Source organism: Falco rusticolus, chromosome 7 (genome assembly GCF_015220075.1).
Source record: "Falco rusticolus isolate bFalRus1 chromosome 7, bFalRus1.pri, whole genome shotgun sequence".
Lineage (NCBI taxonomy): Eukaryota > Metazoa > Chordata > Aves > Falconiformes > Falconidae > Falco > Falco rusticolus.
Window position 1 is genome coordinate 10749817 of NC_051193.1, and position 22315 is coordinate 10772131.

At 42.2% G+C, this 22315-nt stretch overlaps 1 protein-coding gene across 12 annotated transcripts in view; it reads left to right on the forward strand.

Moving 5' to 3' along the window:
• AKAP13 (A-kinase anchoring protein 13) overlaps window positions 1–22315 on the forward strand; it is a 224658-nt gene that overhangs the window by 190946 nt on the left and 11397 nt on the right. For 8 of the 12 annotated variants that reach the window (XM_037396022.1, XM_037396024.1, XM_037396025.1 and 5 more), the window contains 16 exons: window positions 4208–4382; window positions 7639–7706; window positions 8552–8618; window positions 9784–9919; window positions 10846–10958; window positions 12035–12181; window positions 12797–13047; window positions 13659–13784; window positions 13889–14006; window positions 14551–14799; window positions 17061–17137; window positions 18520–18701; window positions 18783–18865; window positions 19188–19367; window positions 20099–20263; window positions 21371–21439. In XM_037396022.1, coding sequence (XP_037251919.1) covers window positions 4208–4382; window positions 7639–7706; window positions 8552–8618; window positions 9784–9919; window positions 10846–10958; window positions 12035–12181; window positions 12797–13047; window positions 13659–13784; window positions 13889–14006; window positions 14551–14799; window positions 17061–17137; window positions 18520–18701; window positions 18783–18865; window positions 19188–19367; window positions 20099–20263; window positions 21371–21439 — 2206 coding nt within the window. The remainder of the gene's footprint in view (window positions 1–4207; window positions 4383–7638; window positions 7707–8551; window positions 8619–9783; window positions 9920–10845; window positions 10959–12034; window positions 12182–12796; window positions 13048–13658; window positions 13785–13888; window positions 14007–14550; window positions 14800–17060; window positions 17138–18519; window positions 18702–18782; window positions 18866–19187; window positions 19368–20098; window positions 20264–21370; window positions 21440–22315) is intronic. The other 4 variants (XM_037396023.1, XM_037396033.1, XM_037396029.1 and 1 more) reach the window with 3 other exon arrangements.

Genomic DNA, 22315 nt, shown 5'->3' on the forward strand with positions numbered 1-22315 from the left:
GACAGCTAATACTTATATTTTTGCCTTTTTTCCATCCTTGAAACCCGGGAATTTAATTTGCTGAAGGTTAAGCGCTGCTCAGTGCAGCTGAATTTCCTGGGAACAGCATTGGTTAAAGAAATAATTACATTAATGCTAACTACTTAATACAAACGGGCTGTTGTTGACTTGGCTTGTCCCTGAAGATTAATGTATGTTTGGGGTTTTTTTGGCTCGGTTGGATTTTTTACTTGAATCTCATTTCATTTTCTCATGTCTGATAGAAGCTAAGAGTGCCTTACCTCACAGTGGGCAATGTGTATTATATAGTTAGGTGATGTGTAGCTAATATGTTGGTAAATACTATTGAAAGGCTCCTGAGACACATAATGACATGTTCTGATGAGTCTGAATAGCACACGGGAAACAAAACGTGGCATAACGAGCATTGTGCCTACCGCAGAACGAGGCTGGGCTGAAGCATACACAGCTGGGGGGGTCACATTTCACTGCACAGACTTGGGTTTAGCCTTTCCCAACAGAAGCATTTGATGTTTCAGCCTGCACGTTCCTCTAACATAGCTGGGTTTGTGGGCTCTCGTGGTCCTACGCACGTTTTGATATATGTTTTTGGAAGATTGCATCACCGTTGCAATGAGGTACCCTCTTCAGTGAGATCAGTCATCATAACGCATAGCTCGTCTTTATGTGTCTGCCTTTGAAGATGCAAGCTGCAAGTACCAGTGGCTCAGAGCTGCTGCTGAGCCGCTTTAAGACAATGCTGTTCCCTACTGCAAAGTGCAATGTTTAAAAAAAGAAAAAAAGTACGTTTAAATTTGACCTAAATGATTTCTCAGAAGCATTATGATCTATGAAAACCTGTAAGAGTTAAAAAGAAAAAAACAACAAACCTTGAAAGGGGAAGTTGGACAGGAAGAGTGGGTTTCTGCTGCTGTCTGGGTTGTCAAGAGGTACAGAGAGGCTTCAACTTCTTCCCAGCTAGGTTTTACTTTTCTCCAAACCTTCAGAAATGCACAGCTTTCTAAGATGAACCATAAAATAAAGTCCATCTGAGCCTTGTAACAGCATCGGCTCTTCTTGAAAATGGAGCAACCATTTTTAGGGTTTTTTTACATAACTAAAGGAGTGTTTGGAGTACTAACTGGAGGGGACGCTGATGGACGTTTGTGTGAATTTACCCATGTCTGGCATGTACTTTGTGTTATTTGGAGATTAGTCAGCAAATCTCTTGAAGTGAGCAGTGTGCACAGATTCATGTTTGTGAAGTCTAAAACATGCTATATCTCTGTCAAGTAGGAAAAAAAATGTACTCATTTTCTTAATTTTGGTAGAGAGTTTCTAGGAAATGACGACAAAAACATTAGCATGAGTCATTTCTCTTTTTCCTTGACTTGTGCAGTTATTAGGCAGTGCTATACCACCAACAGCATTTCAGTGTATATAGTAAGAGTGGTAAGTGTTTGAAAGGACTAGGAGACGGGGAATATTTGTGACTGACCTGTAAAGCAGGAGTGCAAACACGTGAAAGGGGAAATCTGCAGCGCTTTGTTTACTGAAGTACTACATAGCAACACTGAGGTATGTTAAAATTCACTTTTTCTGTATCCCAAACATCACAGAGGGTTTGATTTATCACTCTATGCCTTTTAAATGGGTGGTCTTCTATTGACTCCAATTCTAAAATACTAATCCCATCCTTTCCTGCCTGTATTTTTTTTTTTCAGTATTTGGGTTTTTTTAGCAGTAGAAGCTAGGGTAGATCAAGATGAAAGCAGTAGCAAAGTAGCTAAAATCATCTTCAAGGAAGTTAGCTGTAATCGTCCCACCCTCCCCGTTTTGCTCAACTCCTCTCTGACTGCCTTCCCCCCAGCCGACTGTGCTGGCAGCTCTTGGTCGTTGCGATGGGCTAATGCTGGTGGGGAGCAACTCTCCTGCCTCCAGGGGAAGGATGTCGATAAAATGGAATAAGTTTGCTGAAGTACCACAAATAACAGTGAAGCTAGTAGGACTTAAGCATTGGGAGGTAAGAGCTTTGTGGTTATTTTGGAGCGGGATCTGCTGCTGCAGCGCATGGTCTGTTATTTTGGGCCGTACAACCGAGTTGCGGTACCTGTTGTGTCTGTTAGTGCACACTGGCACTGGTTCAGCCGTGAAGCTGTGCTTCAAGTCATGCTAGCAGCTGCGATAGTGCAGGAAAATGGTTTTGTTTATACAGTCTTTTTAAAAAAAAAAAAGTTCCAGTAATTGTCACAGGAGAAAAAAAAAAAAAAGAATAAATAAAATCTCATTTTGTGACCTTGTGTTTCCGTGGTATGGCTGGCATCCCGTGTATGAAGTTTGCCATTTCCTCCTTGAAAGTGGTGCACCCGTTTCCTGTTTTTCCTGGGGACGTTCAGCTTTAATTAAAATGGTTTTTACAGTGATTTTTATGAAGACAGGGTATTATTCCAGACTCTGGAATTACTGGGCTTTGCCGTAAACATCAGGTGCATTTAAAGTATAGATAGGATGCTGACTGTCCTTTCCGCATTTTAAGCATGAGAGTTGCAAGATCTGCCTTGAGCATAGGGTGATCTTTTGTCCTGAGCTTCACAAATCCTGGCAATAGAGCAAAACTCCAGGTGTAAACTTGGTACCATCAGCCAAGGACTAAACTGTAGCATTCTAGTTCTTGAATGCTTCCAGGATGGATGTGGTTAAAGGTGGGCAGGTGAGCAGGTAGAGAATAGGGCTGTGGAGGTTTACCTGGGGCAGTGATCCAAGCTGATGGCTCAAAAGAGGTTGAGATGTGCTGCAAAGCAGACTCTTCCTGGCAGGTTTTCTGCTTCACACAGGATTATTCCATACAGGAATGCTCCTGGTTTTGCTTATTTGCAGAACAAAATAGCATTTGGGGCCAGTAAATAGACTTTCTGTTTATGAGGCTTCGCAGGGAGAGACTCCAACACTGGCATTTTGCCTGGAGTGTATTGGTAGAGGGGAGACATTAGGCTGAGTTGCTAATTATTTGAGTGTGTCATCAAAGGCTCAAAAGTTTCACTGGCAGTGACTGTAGAGCTCAGTACCTCCTTTAACTGCTTCATGGTGCTTGCTGACATGGGCTGCTCTGCAGCTGTCTGATATTTAGGCTGTGATATTATTTAGCAAAGGGCATGTGGTGTATAAATAAAAAAAATGCAGCGATAAGCTTACAGAAGCCTCTCTTTCAGATGCCATGACATCTGCAGTAACAGTTCAAATGCAGATCTGGAGCTAAGTTGTACAGTAAACATTTTGTAGGGTGGTACATAGAAGGACAAGAAGTCACTACAATTCAAATTTGGAGTTTTTTGATGGAGTTTCCTTTAAAAATTGTTTGGGAAAATTACCAATCCACAAAAGGTTGCAGGGAAAAATGTTACAAATTTTCAGTATTTAGCATTTTCCATCTCAAGTAGCAATAGAAAGGAAAGCAAAAACTCTGCTAAAAGTTGGAGAAGCTGGTTGTGCTTATCATCTTTCCAAAGTTGAGTAGCCCTGAGGTTGAGCCGTGGCTTCTGCAAGACAAGATAATCTTTTATGGTGTTGCTGTTGTTCCTCAGCCTTTCTGTGCTGCCATATTTCAAGAATTTGTGAAAGATTCATTTCCCCAAAAAACTTCACATAGTTACTTGGGGTTACTGTTGAAAAAGTTGCAATTTGGAATGGAAATGGAGGTAGAAATACTTTGACAGGGATGCTGTACAGGCAGCAAGGAAAAGCTTGTGTTCTCCATTAAAAACGCAGTTGCAAAGCACAAGTCTTACAGGTTGGCCTTAAAAATTAACTGTGGTGAAAGTTCAATACAGATTACACATGGTGTTTGTATTTAACACAATTCATTGAATGTGCTGAAGAGATTGATGAGAGCCCAAAAGAAGAAAAGAGGTAAGTCTTAAACCAAGCAAATATAAAACAAAAGTGGAAGAAAATAGGTGCCTTCAGAACAGACTCAATTTAATCTCCACTGGTGAGATACCCATGCAGAAGGCTCTGCAAGTCAATAGTATGTTAATCCACATCTGTGGGGGCTGTAAGCTGATTTTTTTAAGAGCTGTGGAGACACATGACTATTGTTAAGGTGTGTGCCGATCGATATCGTCATAGTGCCAAAAGCAAACGCTGAAGAATTTGTAACTAGAGAACAGACCTCTGCAAAGTAACAAGGCATTTGTTCATTTTCTCTCAGCAGGAAAAAGAGAAAGATAAAGAGAAGACTAAAGAGAAGGACAAAGAATCCAAGGAGAAGGAAAAAGATAAGAAGCTGTTAAACGGACATCTCTTCACTGCAACCTCTGTTGTAGCCCAAGCAACCTGTTACCACTGTATGAAACCTTTCAATAAGGATTCGTACTACTGTGCAAGTAAGTTGGAGGGTCCCCACCCCCCTTCCTTTTGGTTTTCATTAAATCTGGCGTGGGAAATGTGAACCTTCAGCTTTATTTTCCTCTTGCTTAAGGATGTGGGGTGGGAGGGAGACTTGGGAGATAGTGATTCATGAGCTGCACATTGCTTTATGGAAGCTGGACTGAAATGAGTTGTGGCTTCAAGGAGGTGTCCTGCAATCTCCTTCCTAGCCCATGCATGGATGTCACAGCATCCCACGGGTTTTTCTGCCCCTGCTTGTTGGGATGTATCAGTCAGCTGGAAGACTTTGATTATTTCAGCTGTATGTTACGGCTTGGGGTTGAGGTGCTTTGTTCAAGATGGATGGAGGACAGGGAAAGCTGGCTTCGATCATGGCTTTTATTTCCAATGGGGAAAAAAATGTCCCACCCACCTGTAGTGTATTGCTTTAGTTCTCTGAAACACTGCTTCGGTGAGGCCTCAGTGAGAACAGCATGATACAAAAAGGAAATACTAACTCTCTTCTCCCTTTATACATGAAACTGCATCACAGGTCACATGGCAGCTGCCTGTGTGCTTGTGAAGTAGATGCAGTACAACTGCAGGCAGGGCAGTGCAGGAACCACAGCAGAGGGTTTCTGCGAGATTGGTGATTTTGTTCTCTTTTCTTTTCCAACGGTTTCTCATGCCTGTAGCTTGATAAGGTCAGCGGCATTTGTGCGGTCGAGACCAGAATGGTAGCTAGTTTATACAGTGACCAAAAGCTACAGAATATGTAGACAAAAATGTCGTTTTCCCACTGCAGCTCAAGGCTCTCTGTTACTCACTATTAGTAATGTGTTTTACTCCGCTAGCCTAGAGATGAGTCAAAGCATGTACGGGAATTGCTCCCAGGCTGGAGCAGGAGGCTCTGTCTCGGTTCCTTCTGGTAGATGAGCAGTGTATAAAACCCCCTCCGGTGAGAGGGGAAGGAGCAGCTAGCTGAATCCCAAATGGCAGTTTCCTGGAAGAGTTCAGCAAATGTGTTTGCATGAGACACGCTCTGTGTCTGCCTGATGGAAAATGGAAAACATCAAGAATTATAGGCTCTCAAATGCATCCTCTCCCTTTCCCCACTCGATTTTCTTAACAGCTTCTGAAGCAACTTAGAAAACCAAGTATATCCCAATTTAACTCTCTATATCCTAATGAGTTAAAATAATCCAACAATGACATATGTTTTAGCATAGATGTTCTTCCCTTATTTTTCAAGGTACAATAGACAATTATTGTACGTTTCCTGCATCGGCCAGAAAATGATCACGAGGAAAATTTTATCAGGGCTTAGATTGTAAACTCACATCTAAGAGTGTTCTTTTTCCCATTGCATCTTAAAATCAGCTATCAAATGCCTTGGAAATGACCGATAACCAGCAGCAGAGGCTCTGTTGTTCATGTGCTGTTGTAGACTGCTTTTTTCCTGTGGAAGTGGCAGTGCTTTACTGCTATCATCACTACTCTGTCTCGCCTATAGATGATTTTTTTTTAATGTCTTCTAAAGCACTGGATCATCTTAAATCAGTCTCAACTTTTCAATGACGCCCCCAGCTTCCTGAAACAGCTAGTCAATGCTGAAAGATTTAGCATGCTCTAAAACAAATGGGCAAGTTAAAAAATCCCAATTTTTAATAGCTCTCTGCCTGATCTTTTTTATTTTTTTATGATCAGTGATGCAGAAGAAAAGCTTTTGGGGTTTTTAATTGTTAATACTAGTGATACAGAGGAGTTGGAGGAACTTCCTGCCTGCTGAAGAGTTGAACTGGAGGAATAAAGTCCCTGCAACCAGATTTTTTTATTAAAAAATCAAAATGCTTTTCTGCTAAAAGGTACATACTGAAGAGCTGCCTTCAGGCTTTCCAGACTTGAGAGTGAATTTAACAGTTCTCAGTTTGTCCACTGTGTCTTTTCATGCACCAGAAGCAGGTTCTGTCCCTCTCCCTTGTTTATTCTGAAAAATGGTACTGCTTGTGGGTTTTTGCAAGAACGCACAGGTCTCTTTCTTGTCTGTCTTGCACAGGAAATTGTGGGACATCGACACAATAGCAACGCCCTTTGGCCTTCCCTTACCCCTCTTAAAATATTAGAAGAATTACTGGCTTTTATTAAGTAAGCCTAAATGTAAGGAATTTTAGGAATGTGAGCATATTTTGTCATTCTGGGCATGGATTTTTTTCCTTTCATATCTCTTCATGAAATAATTCAGAACTGTATGCTTACAGTGTGACATACACTTAAAATGTAATTCATGATCTGTGTTAATATGTGTCTTCATGAATGAGTGGAAATAACAGGTTTTCTCTAAGCTACCAGGTCTCATCTGAGAGCATTTCAGTTGTGATCTTTCATCTGTCAGAAGAGTTAATGCTCCAAACCCAATTATCAATTATTATGAAAAGAACCCCAGTTTTAATCATCTTTTGATTCCTAGAAAGCTGCTGGCAGGGATCATGGGCAGACTCAGGGTATTCCAAAAATGATACGGAGCTTTTGCTCTGGCATAGGTGCAGCAAAGGTTTGTGTTAAAGCGTGATGCTCTTTGCTTTGGTAAATACTGTAGTTCCAGACCAAAACAGTGGCTTCAGTCAAGTTTTCATCAGGAAGTCCCAGCCTCACAGGCACCATCACCTGGCAGGTGCTCCTGTTACTTTTTCTGATAATCCTGTTGGTACAGTAGCACTTGATTCCTCTAGTGTAGATCTTGGCTATAATATATCTGAGTTTATGTAAATGAATTTTCCTGTCCTTTTCCTGTCTTTTGGATCCCATAATCCTTGTCTTGGTAAGAACAGTATCTGTGTTTTTAGAGAAAATATTAGCCCTACAAATGGTTTCTGTTTCCGTCTCCTGTTTCTGCTTTCCACCTTACTTTTCTTTCAGAGGAATAACTCCATCTTTTTTTCTTTGGGTTTGTTGTTTGGGTTTTTTTTGGGGGGTGGTGGTGGTTTCTAATTTATGGCCCATTAGGACCCTGGCAACTCAACCTTACGTTGATTTTTAAACAGAATTTCCTATTAAATTCCATGAGGAAATCTTGTTGACAAACAAAGGGCTAATTATCTGGGAGAGTAACCCATTTCGCAGTATCTGTAGCTACTCTCGTAATCCACAATGATGCCTGAAAGTTGTAATTCTCAGTTGGGCAACGTAACAGTTCAGATTACAAACGGCAAAAACTGACCTGTTTTCTTTGGGTTTTTGTTTAATTGGTTGTTTTGGGTTTTTTACTTTTGACAGACTGCAATGCAATTGTTCACAAAGGCTGCAAGGAGAGTTTTTCTTCTTGTGCAAAGGTCAAAATGAAGGTAAGAGATTTCATCTACTCTACTGAATAAACAAAAAAGTTTATAAACAATTCAGCATGCAGATATGTAGCATCTTCTGCCATGCATCCCAAAAATTGTTGGAAAGAGCTTCAGCCTTTGTGCTGTAGTGAATAATTTCTCTGGGCTCTTCCTGAATTCTTCAGAACCACATATTAATACAGTGGTTGTTCCTGGGACTGTGTGAATGCTCCAGGTCAGCACCTCAGGGTGTTAAGTTGGCAGCAAATTCCTGTGTCGTTCCCTGCGGTACACAGGGACCTTATGGTCAGATGGTCTGTCCTGTATTTCAATTAAAATAAAAAAAAACACTGGCAAAATTTAGAGGTGTCCAGCAACCTCAAAGGCCATAACTCTTAATTCTCAGATGCTGCATCCTGTAATACAGCGTTGTGTATATAATGCATAACAAAAGCTATTAAATATGTGTGTTGTTTATATGAGGAACACACAGAATTCTTGCTTGCCCCAAATGTAAGGTACCTCTTTTGCAGTATGGTTCTCCAAGCTAATGTTTATACAATTGTGATTTTCAGTTCTCTTCAGTATTTTCAGCGCTTTCCCTTCTCATTTTCCTATTTGCTGCACATATCTCCATCTGTTATTTTGTTTCATTGATGGCAATGGGGGGCAGGGGGTGCATGTGTGTTTGCGTGCATATATAAATATATATAAATATATATATATATATAAAGCCATATACAGCCAAGAACTGATCTGTACTGAGTTGATTCAGAAAAAAACTTAGCTTTTTAATTTTTGTTATGTGGTGCAGCCTGATGGGAGAATGGAGGAAGAAATTACAATGAATTTCATTTTTCTTTCAGCCACAGAGAGGGATGCTGCAAGCACATGATACCTCTTCATTACCCACAGTAACTATGAGAAACAAAAGTAAGAAAGCTTCATTTCCCTCTGCTTGCGTGATGATCTGTATCTGCTGTTCTTAACTGTTCTGACAACTAATATTAGATCTTACGAAAGACAGGCATTTATCAAAGCAGGCATGAGAACATCTTCTGTGCATGACCAGCACTGTTTGGGATTTCAGAAGTTGTACTGAATTTGCACAGAGTTCATTCGCTTCTGCAGTGTCCATGTAGCTTTAATCAAATGTAGTCATCTCAGATTTAGAATAACTACTTGACTGCTGTAGATTGCTGAAAACCTACCACTGATTAAGACCACAAAATCTGGAAGACACAGCCTGTGTCCATGGATGTCTGACACTGGAAAGAGTCCGACTATGAGTATTGCATTAACAGAAATTGTTAAGATTACAAGTGGAGAGGATAACTCGGGGGTTTGTTTGTTTTGGTGTTTTTTTTTTTTTATTAAATAGTCTTAAACATTGAGGTACAACTTTTCTTGGCTGTGCTAAGATATATACTGCACTGAGGAGCTACCCAGTGTGACCAAGGGCAAAGACTAGGAGTGAAACAGCCCACATGGGTTTTGTAGTGCCATGAGTTGATAAGCTTATTTACAGATAGCTTGGAGATCAGTAAATGGAACCACACTGATAGAGATGTACACATTGTGGTATTTATCATGAAATTGAAAGGTATCACTCCAGAAAGCAGAAATGCATCTGAAGAAGGGAAAATCTGGTATTACTATAAAAGGATTAGTTTAAGGTATGTGATAGTATAGTGAGATAAGGATTTAGTGGTACATACAGATAGAGAAACCTATCTTAAAAGCTTGACCAGAAGCAGGAAGTTGTATATAATTATAGGCCCAGGAAAATTACAAAGCAACATAAGATTGCTACATGTGATTATTTATCAAATAAAATTAAATTTAGTTTCCCAAGTATACATTTCTGGACTTGCAGATACTACCTAGATTTTTTAAGCATCATGCAATGCAGTCAGTTCTGCACAGGAGTCAGTTTTCTTTCCTTTGTATGGCTGTTTCTAACAGCTGAGATCTCCTGGTGACAACTTCTAGAAAGAAAAGGAAAAAAAAAATTAGAACATGGTTTCTTTAAGTCATTATCGTCACAGTTAGCAGTGCAGTTCCCTGAGCTGACTTTTCTCTGACACTTCTCTTCCAGGCTCACAACCGAAGGAGCGCCCTCGGTCTGCAATACTTGCTCCTGATGAAAACACCGTAACCTCAATATTCAATAACAGGAGATCGCAACAGACTACAGCACTTTCAAAAAGTGTCTCAATACAGAACATTGCAGGGTAAGGTTTCTCCCTGCACATGTTATGTGTGTATTACCTGACACTGCAAGCAGAGCGAAATTCAGATCGCATTAAAAATAAATGTGTATACTGTGATTTATGTTAACCAGAAATACCTATATTATATAAGGTACCATCAGTTGTCTTCTGCGCAATCAGATTGTCTGGGTTAGTTGAGTCATGGCATGAATTCAGAGGCATCTGAGTTGGCCTGATTATATCCAAGGCCACTTCACAGAGATGCTCTGGGCTCCAGGAGGAAATTCCCTTGCCTTGGGCTGGGTACTGTGCAAGGACACGTTCACAGGTCAGGTATAGGACTAACTTTTGTGTCCATAACGATAGGGTGAAGGCACAGAGCTGCAGTCTTCATGGTGGTTTAGGACTGCATTGTAGATAATTACAAAAAATCGTAGAAGAAAATCTGATTTATGGTTCCTACACTACTTACATATTGAGCAGTAGTACACACAGGGCAATGGCATGGACTGGCACGTGTTCTGAACAGTTTGTACGTCCTGGCTATTCATGGCAAAATTTATTTCAGTCCGTTTTTCTGATCTCTCACACAGCTAGAGATAAAGACCCTTCGATAGCCTTTTGTTTTGCGTTTTTGCCCTGCTTGCACCAATGACAATGTGGATGGGAAGTGACTGTAAAATGGAAAGTAATGAAAAGGAGTTATCCAAACCATAAAACCTCAGGTGTGATTCTTTACAGAAGAAGCACTGTCACTCAGAACTGTAGATCTCACAGCTTGTTGAGCCCCATTATGTAGTTGGTGGAAAACAATTAATAAAAGTACATTTCTGTGCATAACGTACAACAGCTGCTTTGATTTTCAATTCAGATGTAAAATGCCTTTCTTCTGTGTATTTGAAAGTACATATGTCATAAAAGATATTCTGTGTTCTGTTTTCCTGCAGAGTTGGGAACGATGACAGCTTAATACACACTTGGAAATTCCTGTCGCAGTCAACAGACTCCTTACATAAAATCAGCCGGGTGAATGAATCCATGGAGTCACTGGATGACGAAGGTAAGAGATCCCCATGGCATTTATAGCAAAAGGAAGGTCTCAGTGCTGCTTTCCAAAAATAAAAAATCAATTTTGGCATTTCAGGAACTGTTTTCCTTTCTAATGGACAATTAAAGTTCATTTACTTCAATCTTAGAATATTAGTGTGACAAATTAAAGCAAAGCCCCACACAATAATTTCTTTAGCTTGTTGAATTGTGGGAAAACATTTAAAAGGTTTCATTTACGGCTGAGCTGCTTAGAATATAGCTCAGGGAAAAACATTTCCTCATCTGTACTGCATCTTTGGCCCATTTGTACAGCTACAGATTTTGCACTCTGCCACATTTTCATGCTGATGTCTCACATTTTTTGTTTTTCCCAGAGTGAGAAAAGAAGAAATGTATTGTTTAGATTTGTGGGTTTGAAAGTAAAGTCAGTTAAATTAATATCTTAAGTTTATCTATACCTTTATATATGGTGCATTTTTAGGATCTTATCAGTGTTTATATGTCTTAGCCAGTATTTATGTGAAAAGAGCAGATTGGTCTTAATTTATTAAGGACTAAACAAGGGCATGCTCATGGTGACAGAGAAAATTTCCCAGTTCCTGCACAAATGTATGATCTTTTGTAAAGATATATATGTATGTGTATGTAACGTATGTACTGTTCACTTCTACTTGCATTGGTTCTGGCTTTTTAAGCTTGAAAACACAGGCTTCACATAGGTCTAATTTCCCTTGATTCCGTGATGTAAATGAAGGAAGACAAGCTGAATATTGTGGATTTTAGTTTATCTGTGATGTTGTTGCTTTGCAGATAAAGAATCCATTGTCTTTTATCTGAGCTAGAATTTGGTCTGTGTGAAAATGGTGAACTAGTTTTGTTCAACTAGCAAATAACCTTTGAAAGTGCTTTTCATAACCTGGTCCTTATGTAGTATAATTCCGTATGATCATTTTTGTGTCAGTAAAGGAGAATGTGTGTGATGTCTGCAGTATGACAGAGAAAGCCTAAAAACCTGAATGAGGAGACGGGAATCTCAAATGAGGCAAGGTACCCGCATCTTAATGGCACTTACATTGCTTTGTGAAGGTGCTGACATGAACGAAGGACAGCTGATGGGAGACCTGGAATTAGATTCCAAGCAGCTGGAGGCAGAGTCCTGGAGCCAAGTTGTGGACAGCAAGTTCCTACAGCAGCAAAACAAAGATGTTGTCAAACGACAAGATGTCATTTATGGTGAGATACCTGCATCTTAATTTTTCACTCATTGTAGCTAGCTTCTTGATATACTCACATGCATGGCTTTGGGAAGCTTTAGGTCAGTGAAAAGGAACATTGACTTGGTTTCCTCAGAAGCCAAAGTTTCCTTCTTGAAGTTCTTAGAAACTTAATGTACTCTGTGAAAGCTTGCTTTCTGCATTTCACATCCGGAAGGCGTCAAAAATACCCGGAAATTGCCTCTCCTCATTTGTCTGCTGATGACATTTAAACTCTGTTACAGCAGAGCAGCTAGCTAGGAAGTCTTCTGCCAGACGCAAGAGCTGTCCTGTAAGGCAAAAGCACACTGTTGAGGCTGGCAGTGAGGTGTTAGGAAGGAGCAGATAACAGTGTTGAAGTTTTAGACCTCAGAAACAATGTTCAAAGCTCTTTATTGTGGGATTTCTCTGCCTCGCTGTTTCTCCCACATGTGAAACTATTGACTGATGTTTCAATATCTGACATTAAGTTTTCTGAAGCCACTTAGAGAAGCCTAGTTATGCACGAGCTTTCCAATGGCAGCTTTTTCCTTGTACTGTATACCCGTGCACTCTACAGTGACTTTGGTTTTGATCTTGTCCTCACCCTCTACAGAGCTAATGCAGACGGAAATGCATCATGTCCGCACCTTGAAGATCATGAATGATGTATACAGCGCAGGAATGTTAAAGGAACTGCAATATGATCAGCAAGTTGTGGACAAGATATTTCCCTGCCTGGAAAACTTGCTGCACATCCATAGTCACTTCTTCCAGCGGATTCTGGAAAGGAAGAAGGAGTCATTGGCAGACAAAAGTGAAAAGAACTTTGTTATCAAGAGGATAGGTGACATCCTAGTGAATCAAGTAAGTGCTGGAAAATGCTTGCACTTCGGAGCGCAGCTGGGAACAAGGTGTTCTTCCTTCCCTCCTGTTTATACCTGTCAGATAATCACAGCTGATGACACCTTTACTCTTCACACATGTAAAAATCTCCACCTCTGCTTTTTGAAGCTTTTTTTGCTCTTTCAGAGGAATGTGTAATGATAAAAATTAGTTTATTTTGTGGGAAAGAGAAGCATTCCCTGACAAACACTGCATGGTATGACCATAGCCTGGAGGATAGGCGGTAACCCACAGCAAAGTATGCCCAATGTGTTTCTTGGCTGAGTTACTGATTTGCTATTTAACTTTGGGTGGGTCATTTTACTTTTCTTTATCTGCACTTTCTCCCTTCTTTTTGTCTGTCTTTTTTGTGTTGGCTTTTAAGCCCTGTGAATAGCATCCGAAATTTTGTGGTAGGTGTGAGCTCAGTGAAGTCCCAAACTCAGCTGTTTACTTTCTAGAGGTCTGCTGGCTTGGTTTAGGATGCTTTGGACTAATCTGGTTTCATTGAGTTTTTTTGAGAGACTGGCAGGCAGCTGGGATATCACACCAGGAGCTCAGTGCAGATTGGACCTGTGTCTCATGTCTTGCAGTTCTCTGGTGAGAGTGCCGAGCGAATGAAGAAAACGTACGGCAAATTCTGCGGGCATCACAACGAGGCAGTAAATAACTTCAAAGATCTGTACTCAAAGGACAAGCGGTTTCAGGCATTTGTCAAGGTAGGGCCTGGTAGAAGAGACCTAACAGATGGGAAAAGTATGGCCTTTCTGCACTCTGGTGACCATTTTGCTACAGGACTGAAATTTTCATCTTTGTTCCTTAGAAAAAAATGAGCAGCTCCCTGGTGAGGCGTCTTGGGATTTCTGAATGTATCTTGTTGGTAACACAGCGAATCACAAAGTACCCTGTCCTTTTACAAAGGATACTGCAGTACACCAAAGGTAGGGACCGGTTCCTCTATTTGAAGCATATATTTGTTCCTCTTATATTGTGTAAAGTTCTTGGATTCTTTTCAGCTGAAGTAGAATTTCTTAGAATAGACCAACTAATCCAGTCGTCATTGTCTCATACCACTGTAACGAGATAACTCAGTTTCATATCTCCATTTAGGATTAATTATTCGGGTGCCTTGATTTAGTTGTTATAAGCCTGTCTGTAGTGAATTATGTAGCAATGTGCTTAGACTCCAAAGTCTCCCGGCTTGGCTTTTTTGGGGTAATGGATAAAATATGTGGTTAATTTGTGCATTTCATCTATACTTTCTCATATACAAAGTATATTGGAATAGTCCCCAGTCTCAACCATATATGTGATAGGTTTTGCGAAACTCTCCTGAAGGGGGAAACATGCAGCCTGTCTTGTGAAAGTATTAAAAGTTAAAATGCAGGAATTTGGAAGGAAGAAGAGGAAGGAAGGAAGTAAAATCAGGAGTTAAGAGTCCACAAGGATGAAGTGAAATCAAGGTGTTTCTCTTTCTGTTCAAAGAAAATGAAGTGGAACATGAAGACTTGACTCAGTCATTAAACCTCGTTAAAGATGTGATTGCTGCAGTCAACAGCAAAGTCAGCAATTATGAAAAGAAAATGCGTCTTGGTGAGATTTACAACCGGACGGATAGCAAGTCCATCATGAGAATGAAGAGTGGCCAGATGTTTGCAAGAGAGGACTTGAGGCATCGGAAGCTCATCCGAGATGGGCCCGTTTCACTAAAAAATGCAGCTGGCCGGTTAAAAGGTAAGACTATCCTGCCTTCTGCTTGGCGGGGGAATACTGCTTACCCTCTTTGGCTGTAGGATTAGCCCTCAGAAAGGTGTCTCCGACCTTTATTTATTCCTCTGCTTTGAGAAATTTTGACAGCAGCTTTTGCCATGCTGTACACTTACTATCCATCGCAGCATTTCTGATTTTTGTGTTGTTCCTGGAGTGACAGCGGCTTTTCCTCCTGGTGACTGCATGCCTGCTGAAGGCTTGGGTTGCAGTGACACCTTGGTGCGTCATCCAAGGAGCAGGGTTCCTGGGCGGGGGAGGATCCTTTGGACCAGGAGAACACAGTGGGGCTGCAGTTGCCCAGAGCCGTGAGTCAGTCCTCCATGCCATGATGCACATGTGCAGCAGTTCCAGAAAGCGTGTTCACTGCATCCGAAATCCAGCCTCAGCTTCCCAGTGGCTCTGCCCACCAGCAGCACTGCTGTTCCTTTGCTCCAAGGTCTGCAGTAGGGCTGCTCAGTGTAACCATCCTGGTTTCCCTGGGACTCCAGAGAGGCGTTTGTTGCACTTGTACCTCCTGAGCTGCTGATGCAAACTGTTCAGGAGAGGCTCTGGTGTCCCTGCAGCTGCCACGTTTTAAGTAAACATTTTCTTGAATTGCCTTTTTTTTGTTATCAGGTAGAAATAGCTGTTCTAAGGTGCTGTGTTCTGCTGAGCACTGAAGTTCTCTACTGAACTAAACACTAAGTCTCTCAAGGAGGCCTTCAGCTGGGACCACAGTGGCAGTAAGAGCAGACAGGACTGCGTCTCAGGCTTGGCAGGAAGGCTGGGCTTTCCTTCTCTCACTCCAGCATTAGCTGATTAAACTATGGCACTTGGGCATGAATGGGGACTGGGAGCCTGGTGCCGTGCTGTGCAGGGCAACAGTGATAACATGAAATTCCCTATCAGGTTTGATTTATTTTGACGTTTGGGAAACAGGAAGTTTACAGACTGTTTCTAGGCACCCAAGATTGCTACTGACTTTAGATGGTGGATGAAGCAAGTTATGCTGCTGTTGTGAAATCTTGTGATAAGTACAGGCTGCATTTGCATTTCTAAGTCACAGAAATACATAAAATATACCTCTGTCTGTAGAGCAAGCTCCCAGTGAAAGCAGGTCCTGCAAACAAGCTGGAGAGCCCAGAGAGACAGTCGCTAGTTCATACATTCAGGCTGTTTTGCAGGATTTGAAATGGAGCACAGAGAAGTATAGGAAGGACTTTTCTTAGAGGGTTTTAGCATTTCCTCCCTTGCAAGCTGCATAGATGTTAGAGGAAGAATGGATTCAAGTGCCGACTTTTGCAAAGCTCCCAGAGCTCATTTTACAGCTTTGATTAAAGTTTGGTGGTTTTTTTATCTGGAATGGATCCTGTCTTCCCAAACCAGAATGGAAGGAATTACCCATGGGATGATTTAACTTTTTGGTTAGCTTCCTCTGTCACAAGGTTTCCCAAGTACATTACACAAAAACTCTTTGTGCTGAGGGCTCTGGGTGGGGCATTATACTTGGTAGTTGCTGTGCAACTTTATGATATGTCATTAGGAGACTTGGAAGGCTGTACATGTGCTCTGGGAAAAGGCTGTATTCTGATGTAAAATCCTCTGTTGGCTTGATATTGTGCTTCCTTCTCCCATGAAAGAAAGCCAGGTCCTGCACCTCACAAGGCTCTGTTGGCTCCCCTTGGAGTCAGCAAGAGTTGTGTTTGTATGTGAGCAGAATTGGTGATGGCGGCTCCTGAAGTCAGTATTTCCTGGGAGAAAAACTTGCAGCTGACAAACATTGCTATTGCAGGCTAATTTCCACTCCGCAAACCACTCATCAAGAGAACCATAAAACCCAGAACTTCCTGTGCAGATACTTTGTTTGAGGGCTAAAATAACTGACTATTTGAGAAAACAATGCTTCTATCCAGTAAGCATCTCTAGCTTTCACTGTTATGTCCGTGTCCTAACTGTTTGAAAGTGTGTGGCTGGAGAGGAGCACCCTTTCTCCAACAGATGAGAGCAAATCCTGCAGGTTTCCCAGGTGCTGTTGTGTTCTGCTTAACACAAAGTTGATTCAGAGCTAACCTGACCCAGCATTTGCAGGAGCTGCGCTTGCTCCTCCTGCTAACTGGGAGGTTGACCTTGCTTCCAGGATTTGCCGAAACAGCCCTACTGCTCCCCAACACTGGTTTAATTAAAAGAAAACTTTTTTGGGGTGAGTTGTGTGGTTATACTGCACTGATATGCTTTTTCTTTTGCAGAAGTCCAGGCTGTTCTCCTCTCCGACATGCTTGTATTCCTTCAGGAGAAGGACCAGAAGTATGTCTTTGCCTCACTGGTAAGGCTCCAACCTTTCCTTCTCCTTCCGTTTCTGTGTGAGACACCCTTGCTGTGCGTTGTGCAGCGAAGCCAGGCATTGCCTGCTAAACAACTTAATTTTCTTGCTTACAACATTTTAATTTCGGAGCAGACCCCATTCTTTTTAATGGGAAAACAAGTCTTCATGCCCCACCTCCCTTTTCAGCAGTGCCTTGGCACCGCTGATAATTGGCCTTGAAAGCCTGCCTGTCACTTGATACACTTAACTCCTTTTCAGTTTGTGCAATTCGAAGCAGTGATTGTGGTGGGAGGGGGCAATGGGATAATGCAAACGTTGTAAAAATGAATCTTAGCAGAAGGAAATGTCCCAATACATTGTGAGCTACTATGGGAGACTGAGGAGGTGAAATGCCACTGCAGTAAATTCAACAGAACAGCTTGAAAATAAATGTCAGAGAGATATATTTGTAATGCACAAGACCAAAACCACTAGATTTTGAAGGCAGGCCTCATAAAAGGGCGCTAGGCACACCGACCTGCTAAAGAAAACCTCATACCTAATTGAGGCTGTTGAGGCTGTACCTTGCAGGCATGGTCTAGACTGGCTAAACCTTGTGACCTTTCCACTCTCTGGACATTTTGAAAGCTGATAATTTGTTATTTCAGTGCCATCAATGATCTGCACAGACTCAGTGCCCTGCGCAGGGGGAGCTGATTTGCAGAGAAGTCCTGTGAGTGAGCCGCTACCAAATCACCCCAGTTGTAGCATCCTGTAAAATGCACAAAGGAGCTGACTCATATGCAGATGACACAACAGCAAAGGGATGTTTTAACTGAGCAGGCCGATTACACAAAGACCATAGCACACAATGAATGTCATCTTACACACAAGTCTTCGCCATCATAGGAGTCAGCTGTGAGCTTCTGCAAACAGCAGGGGTTTTGTGGGATTTGAAAACAAGATGTTGCTGTATCCTAGGGAGAGATTGTGAAGATAATGTGTGTGAAGCAGGCACTAGCAAACTGCACTAAGTTTAAGGAGCTGTGATATTAATGTGACAGAAAGAGTGTGGGCAGGAGGAGATGAGACCAAAGGTCTTCTGGAGTTAAAGCAAAACATGGTATAGTTTGCAAAAACCACAAAGTCAATTTTAAATAAATTCTTTGTTGAAATGGAAAAAGATGAAATTGCTTTTCCTACAGAACTGGTGGAGGAAAGCAAGCCCTTCCCTGTTCTTTGACCCTGTTAAAATGATTTATTGTTTTAATTAGCTAATAGGTTCATAAAATGTTTACAACCTGAAAGAGGTAGTGGTATGGTTATTGGGACCTTTTCAATGCCAGTTTGCATCTGGGAACTAGTACCGTTCACTCTCACGATTCATTTTGTTCCATCTGAAGGACCAGAAATCCACTGTGATCTCTTTGAAGAAGTTGATTGTACGAGAAGTGGCTCATGAAGAGAAGGGTTTGTTCCTGATCAGTATGGGTGTCAAAGATCCTGAAATGGTGGAAGTCCACGCCAGCTCCAAAGAAGAGCGTAACGGCTGGATACAGATCATTCAAGACACAATGAACACCATGTAAGCTACCAAGCTGTTCTTGCGAGGCAGGTGATCCACATGCTCATGTTCTGGTAGTAATTGAAACATGTCACTGTCCAGGGATAAAGATGAAGATGAAGGAGTTCCTTGTGAGTCTGAGTTTGAAAAGAAAGTGTCGGATGCGAAAGTGAGAGGACTGAAAGGTAAAGTCCTGCCTGGGACGGAGCTGGGGAGCAATTTTTGAAAAAATTACAGGAATTGTGTAGGTTTTGTGGTTGAACTATGACTTTTTTAAAAGGAGCGATAATCCTGCATCCAGCAAATAATTGCAGTCCATGTCTGCACCTCACCTTGCTTGCCTGATTTTTTTACTGAGCCTGCTGGGTGTTGCTGTGCAGGGTTGCGCAGGGCCTGGTTGTATTATCAGGTTCCACTAGATGGGGCCGCTGTCTCAGGAATCACTTGGTTTCCTTGCTGAAGCTTTTATTTTCTGTCTTCATCTCTGTTTTCTGTTCACCCCTACAGAACAACTTCAGCAGAAGGATAAGCAGATCCTCCTCTTGCTGGAGGAGAAGGCTAAGATCTTCCGGGACATGGCAGACAGTTCTGTGCAGGAGGACATGCCAGGCTCCAGGCTACTCTTCAGAGCCAACACAGAAGAGGCACCAAAAGGAGAGGCCATTATGAAAACTGCAATAAATGAAGGTGAGCAGGTCAGGGCGACATGTTCATTACACTGACCAATAGACCCACCTTCAGTGAAGCCGTCAGTCCTCAAGCACCAGTTTTGCACAGGGGCTGTCTTCCATCTGTCAGAATAACAGCACAGATAAGGAGATATTGCTACTCATGGTATTATCTCAGGGACAGGTAATGAGGATCAGGAAAGGAAGCAGATATTGATGGCAGCTGAAAGCACAGAAAAGAAGTCAGCACAGAGAGCAACCATGTATTGAGTCTGTGCTGGGGCCAGGAGCAGCACAGGATTTATCCTTGGCTGAAATTTGGACCATCCAAGCTTTTGCTGTGCTTCAGCAAGGTGTGAGAGTGGGGCTCGGATTCTGGCAGGCACTTCTGGTGTCTGCAGGGGACAAGCAAGTCTGTTGGCAAAGGCAAGGATGGATGGAAACTCAGGCAACTTTCCGGTGTGATTTTTGGAGAGGCTAAAAATTGTTAAATACTGTTGTCAGAGCACACCAGCATTGCCTGGAGGAAGAGAGGGAGGTGTAAGCCTGTGCAGAGCTCCAGGAATTGGAGTTAGTGGTCAGCCGGACTGTTTTTGCAGGGAGAATGCATACTGTTCATATCATTGTCATAGAAATGTGGTTTCTTAGTACAGCAAAGAAGGTGAATTTCTGACCAGAGCTCAGGCAGGGATGAAAATAGCTCAGATGCCTGAGGTGGTCTTTAACAGTGATACCATTGCTTTTTATCAGTTGAACTACTGCAAGACCTAGTGAACAGGAGCCTGGGCACTGCCCTTGGACAGCAGGTCAGTAGCACTGCCATGGAACAAGAAGGAGGAGTTGGCCCTATCTCTCTCCCTAGAAGGGCAGAAACTTTTGGAGGATTTGACAGTCATCAGATGAACGCTTCCAAGGGTGAGTAGTTACACGTGTGCATAGCATTTGTTAATAATAGATGTCACTGTATCCTCTTGCTTCAGAAGGACTCCAGCAACTGATGATTGGGGTTTCCCAGTAATAGTTGGTAGATTAAATAACAGATTAGAAAAAAAGCCTGTGTACAGGTGGAATGATGGTAGCTGAAAACCTATGGCTACGTGAGGATTAAACTTCTCAGCTCCTCACTCCTGTCTCTGTGCTCTCTCTAAATCATCTTTACTTCTTTACTTAATGTGCCATATGAAAGCATTTGGCTTCTTAATAGATTATTTTCTTTATGTTATTATTGTAATATCTGCAGCTCAGATCTTCATTCTTCAGTTATCTTCCAGCAGGAGCCTGTGCTGTTGCATTTGTGAATGGATGAGGATACTACTGAATCAAGCACCTTCTCCCCTGTCTTTGCACTTTATGCATGTGTTCCACATACAACTGCATGTGTTAGTCCTGCAGTTAAGTCTGTCTCAAAGAAATGTGTGAATATTTATTTCAGCTGCATACTTGGCTGCTTCCCAATGCACTCTTTCTTTGCCCCAGTCATCAGAAACTTCCCTGTCCTCAAATTCCATTCTTTGTGGTCTCACTCATACTCTCAACACAGCCAGTTTTGCTGCGTTAGTGTCTGTCTCAGCATTGGGATCGTTGGACCTTGTCTGACCTTCTGCATTAAAGGAGCAGTGTTAGCTTCAGACAGTCAGACATGAGAAGTATGTAGAGGTTTTCCCAGCTCTATTGGAAAGCTGCAAAGCCCTCCACAGACTTGTCATCATAATGACAAATAGATTCACACTGGAGGGGCTTGTTTAGGGTTGTGCCTCTCTCTGTTGCAGTGATGAATGGGACAACCTCAGGCTGTTCATTGCCCAGCTCTAGGTTTTCTGTAGAAGTGTCCTTTTCTGAATTAGATTGTAATTCAATAGTTGTAGGGTCTTGGGAGAATTTGGGAAACGAATGCAGGGCCTGTTTGTTGAGCTGGAGGCCAGGAAGCATGAAACCTGGCTTTCATCTCCAGTTCTTCTGTTCACAACCTGTGCAACCTTCAGCAAGGCTTATAACCTGGCTCCCCTTCGTTTTCTCCTCCAGCAAAGCAGAAGGGAGGTGTTTCCTCCTGCAAAGAGGTGGAATGTCCCAGGACATGGCACAGGAGAGAAGGTCTGTTAGGAGGACTTGAGGGTCAGCCTTTAACAGCAAAGCCTGCCTGAGGGGTGGTGGGAGGAGAGGGCCTTTGCACTAGGTACAGTGTCCTTCACATTGCTGCAGATACAGGTGTATGTACAGTTGTTTATCATTAAAAGGGTGGCAGCAGGGAGGTTACCACTGCGGGTGTGGGTTTTCCCCATGGCTGCGTCTCAGATGGCAGGGGGAGTGCAGTAGTCTTGGCAAAAGCTAGAGGACCAAAGAGCTCTGAAACTCCTTTGCCACCCACAATCAAAAGGGCAGCACGGGTGGATGGCTGCAGCCCTCCTGGCCCCACAGGTCGGCTCAGTCCTGCTCAGGAGCACTGTTACGAGCCATCCAGGAGGGAAGTTAGAAAGATAAGTTCCATGTCCTTTTGAAGACCCAGGTTTCTGATAACTAAGGTTAAGGATAAATTGCTAGCATAAAATTACACAGGGTATTGTGCAGCAGCACCTGACCCACCTGTACATTGCACTTGCACAAGAGGCATTGAAATTATACCTGCAATAATATACCCTGATATGATACTGTTACTGTTCTCCATCTGCTCTTACTCTGCCTCATGTCTTCTCAGCAAGTATTCTTTGGTAGACAGCAGTGCTGGGGCTAGACAGAGCACCAATTAGTAGGAATGTGCCAAATTTATCAGCATGTTGTCTGAAACCAAAGTCAATCCTAATCTGAATTCACATCTGCTTTTTCTGGTGGTGCCCTATACACAGGGAGCAAATGCATTTAGTGTCAAGAGCTCAGTGTCCCTTTTTGTGAAACATCTGAGTTTCCTGTATTAAATTTCTCAGACATTAGCAAGTTCATCTCTGGCTTAAAATGTTGAATAACCGGTGTCAA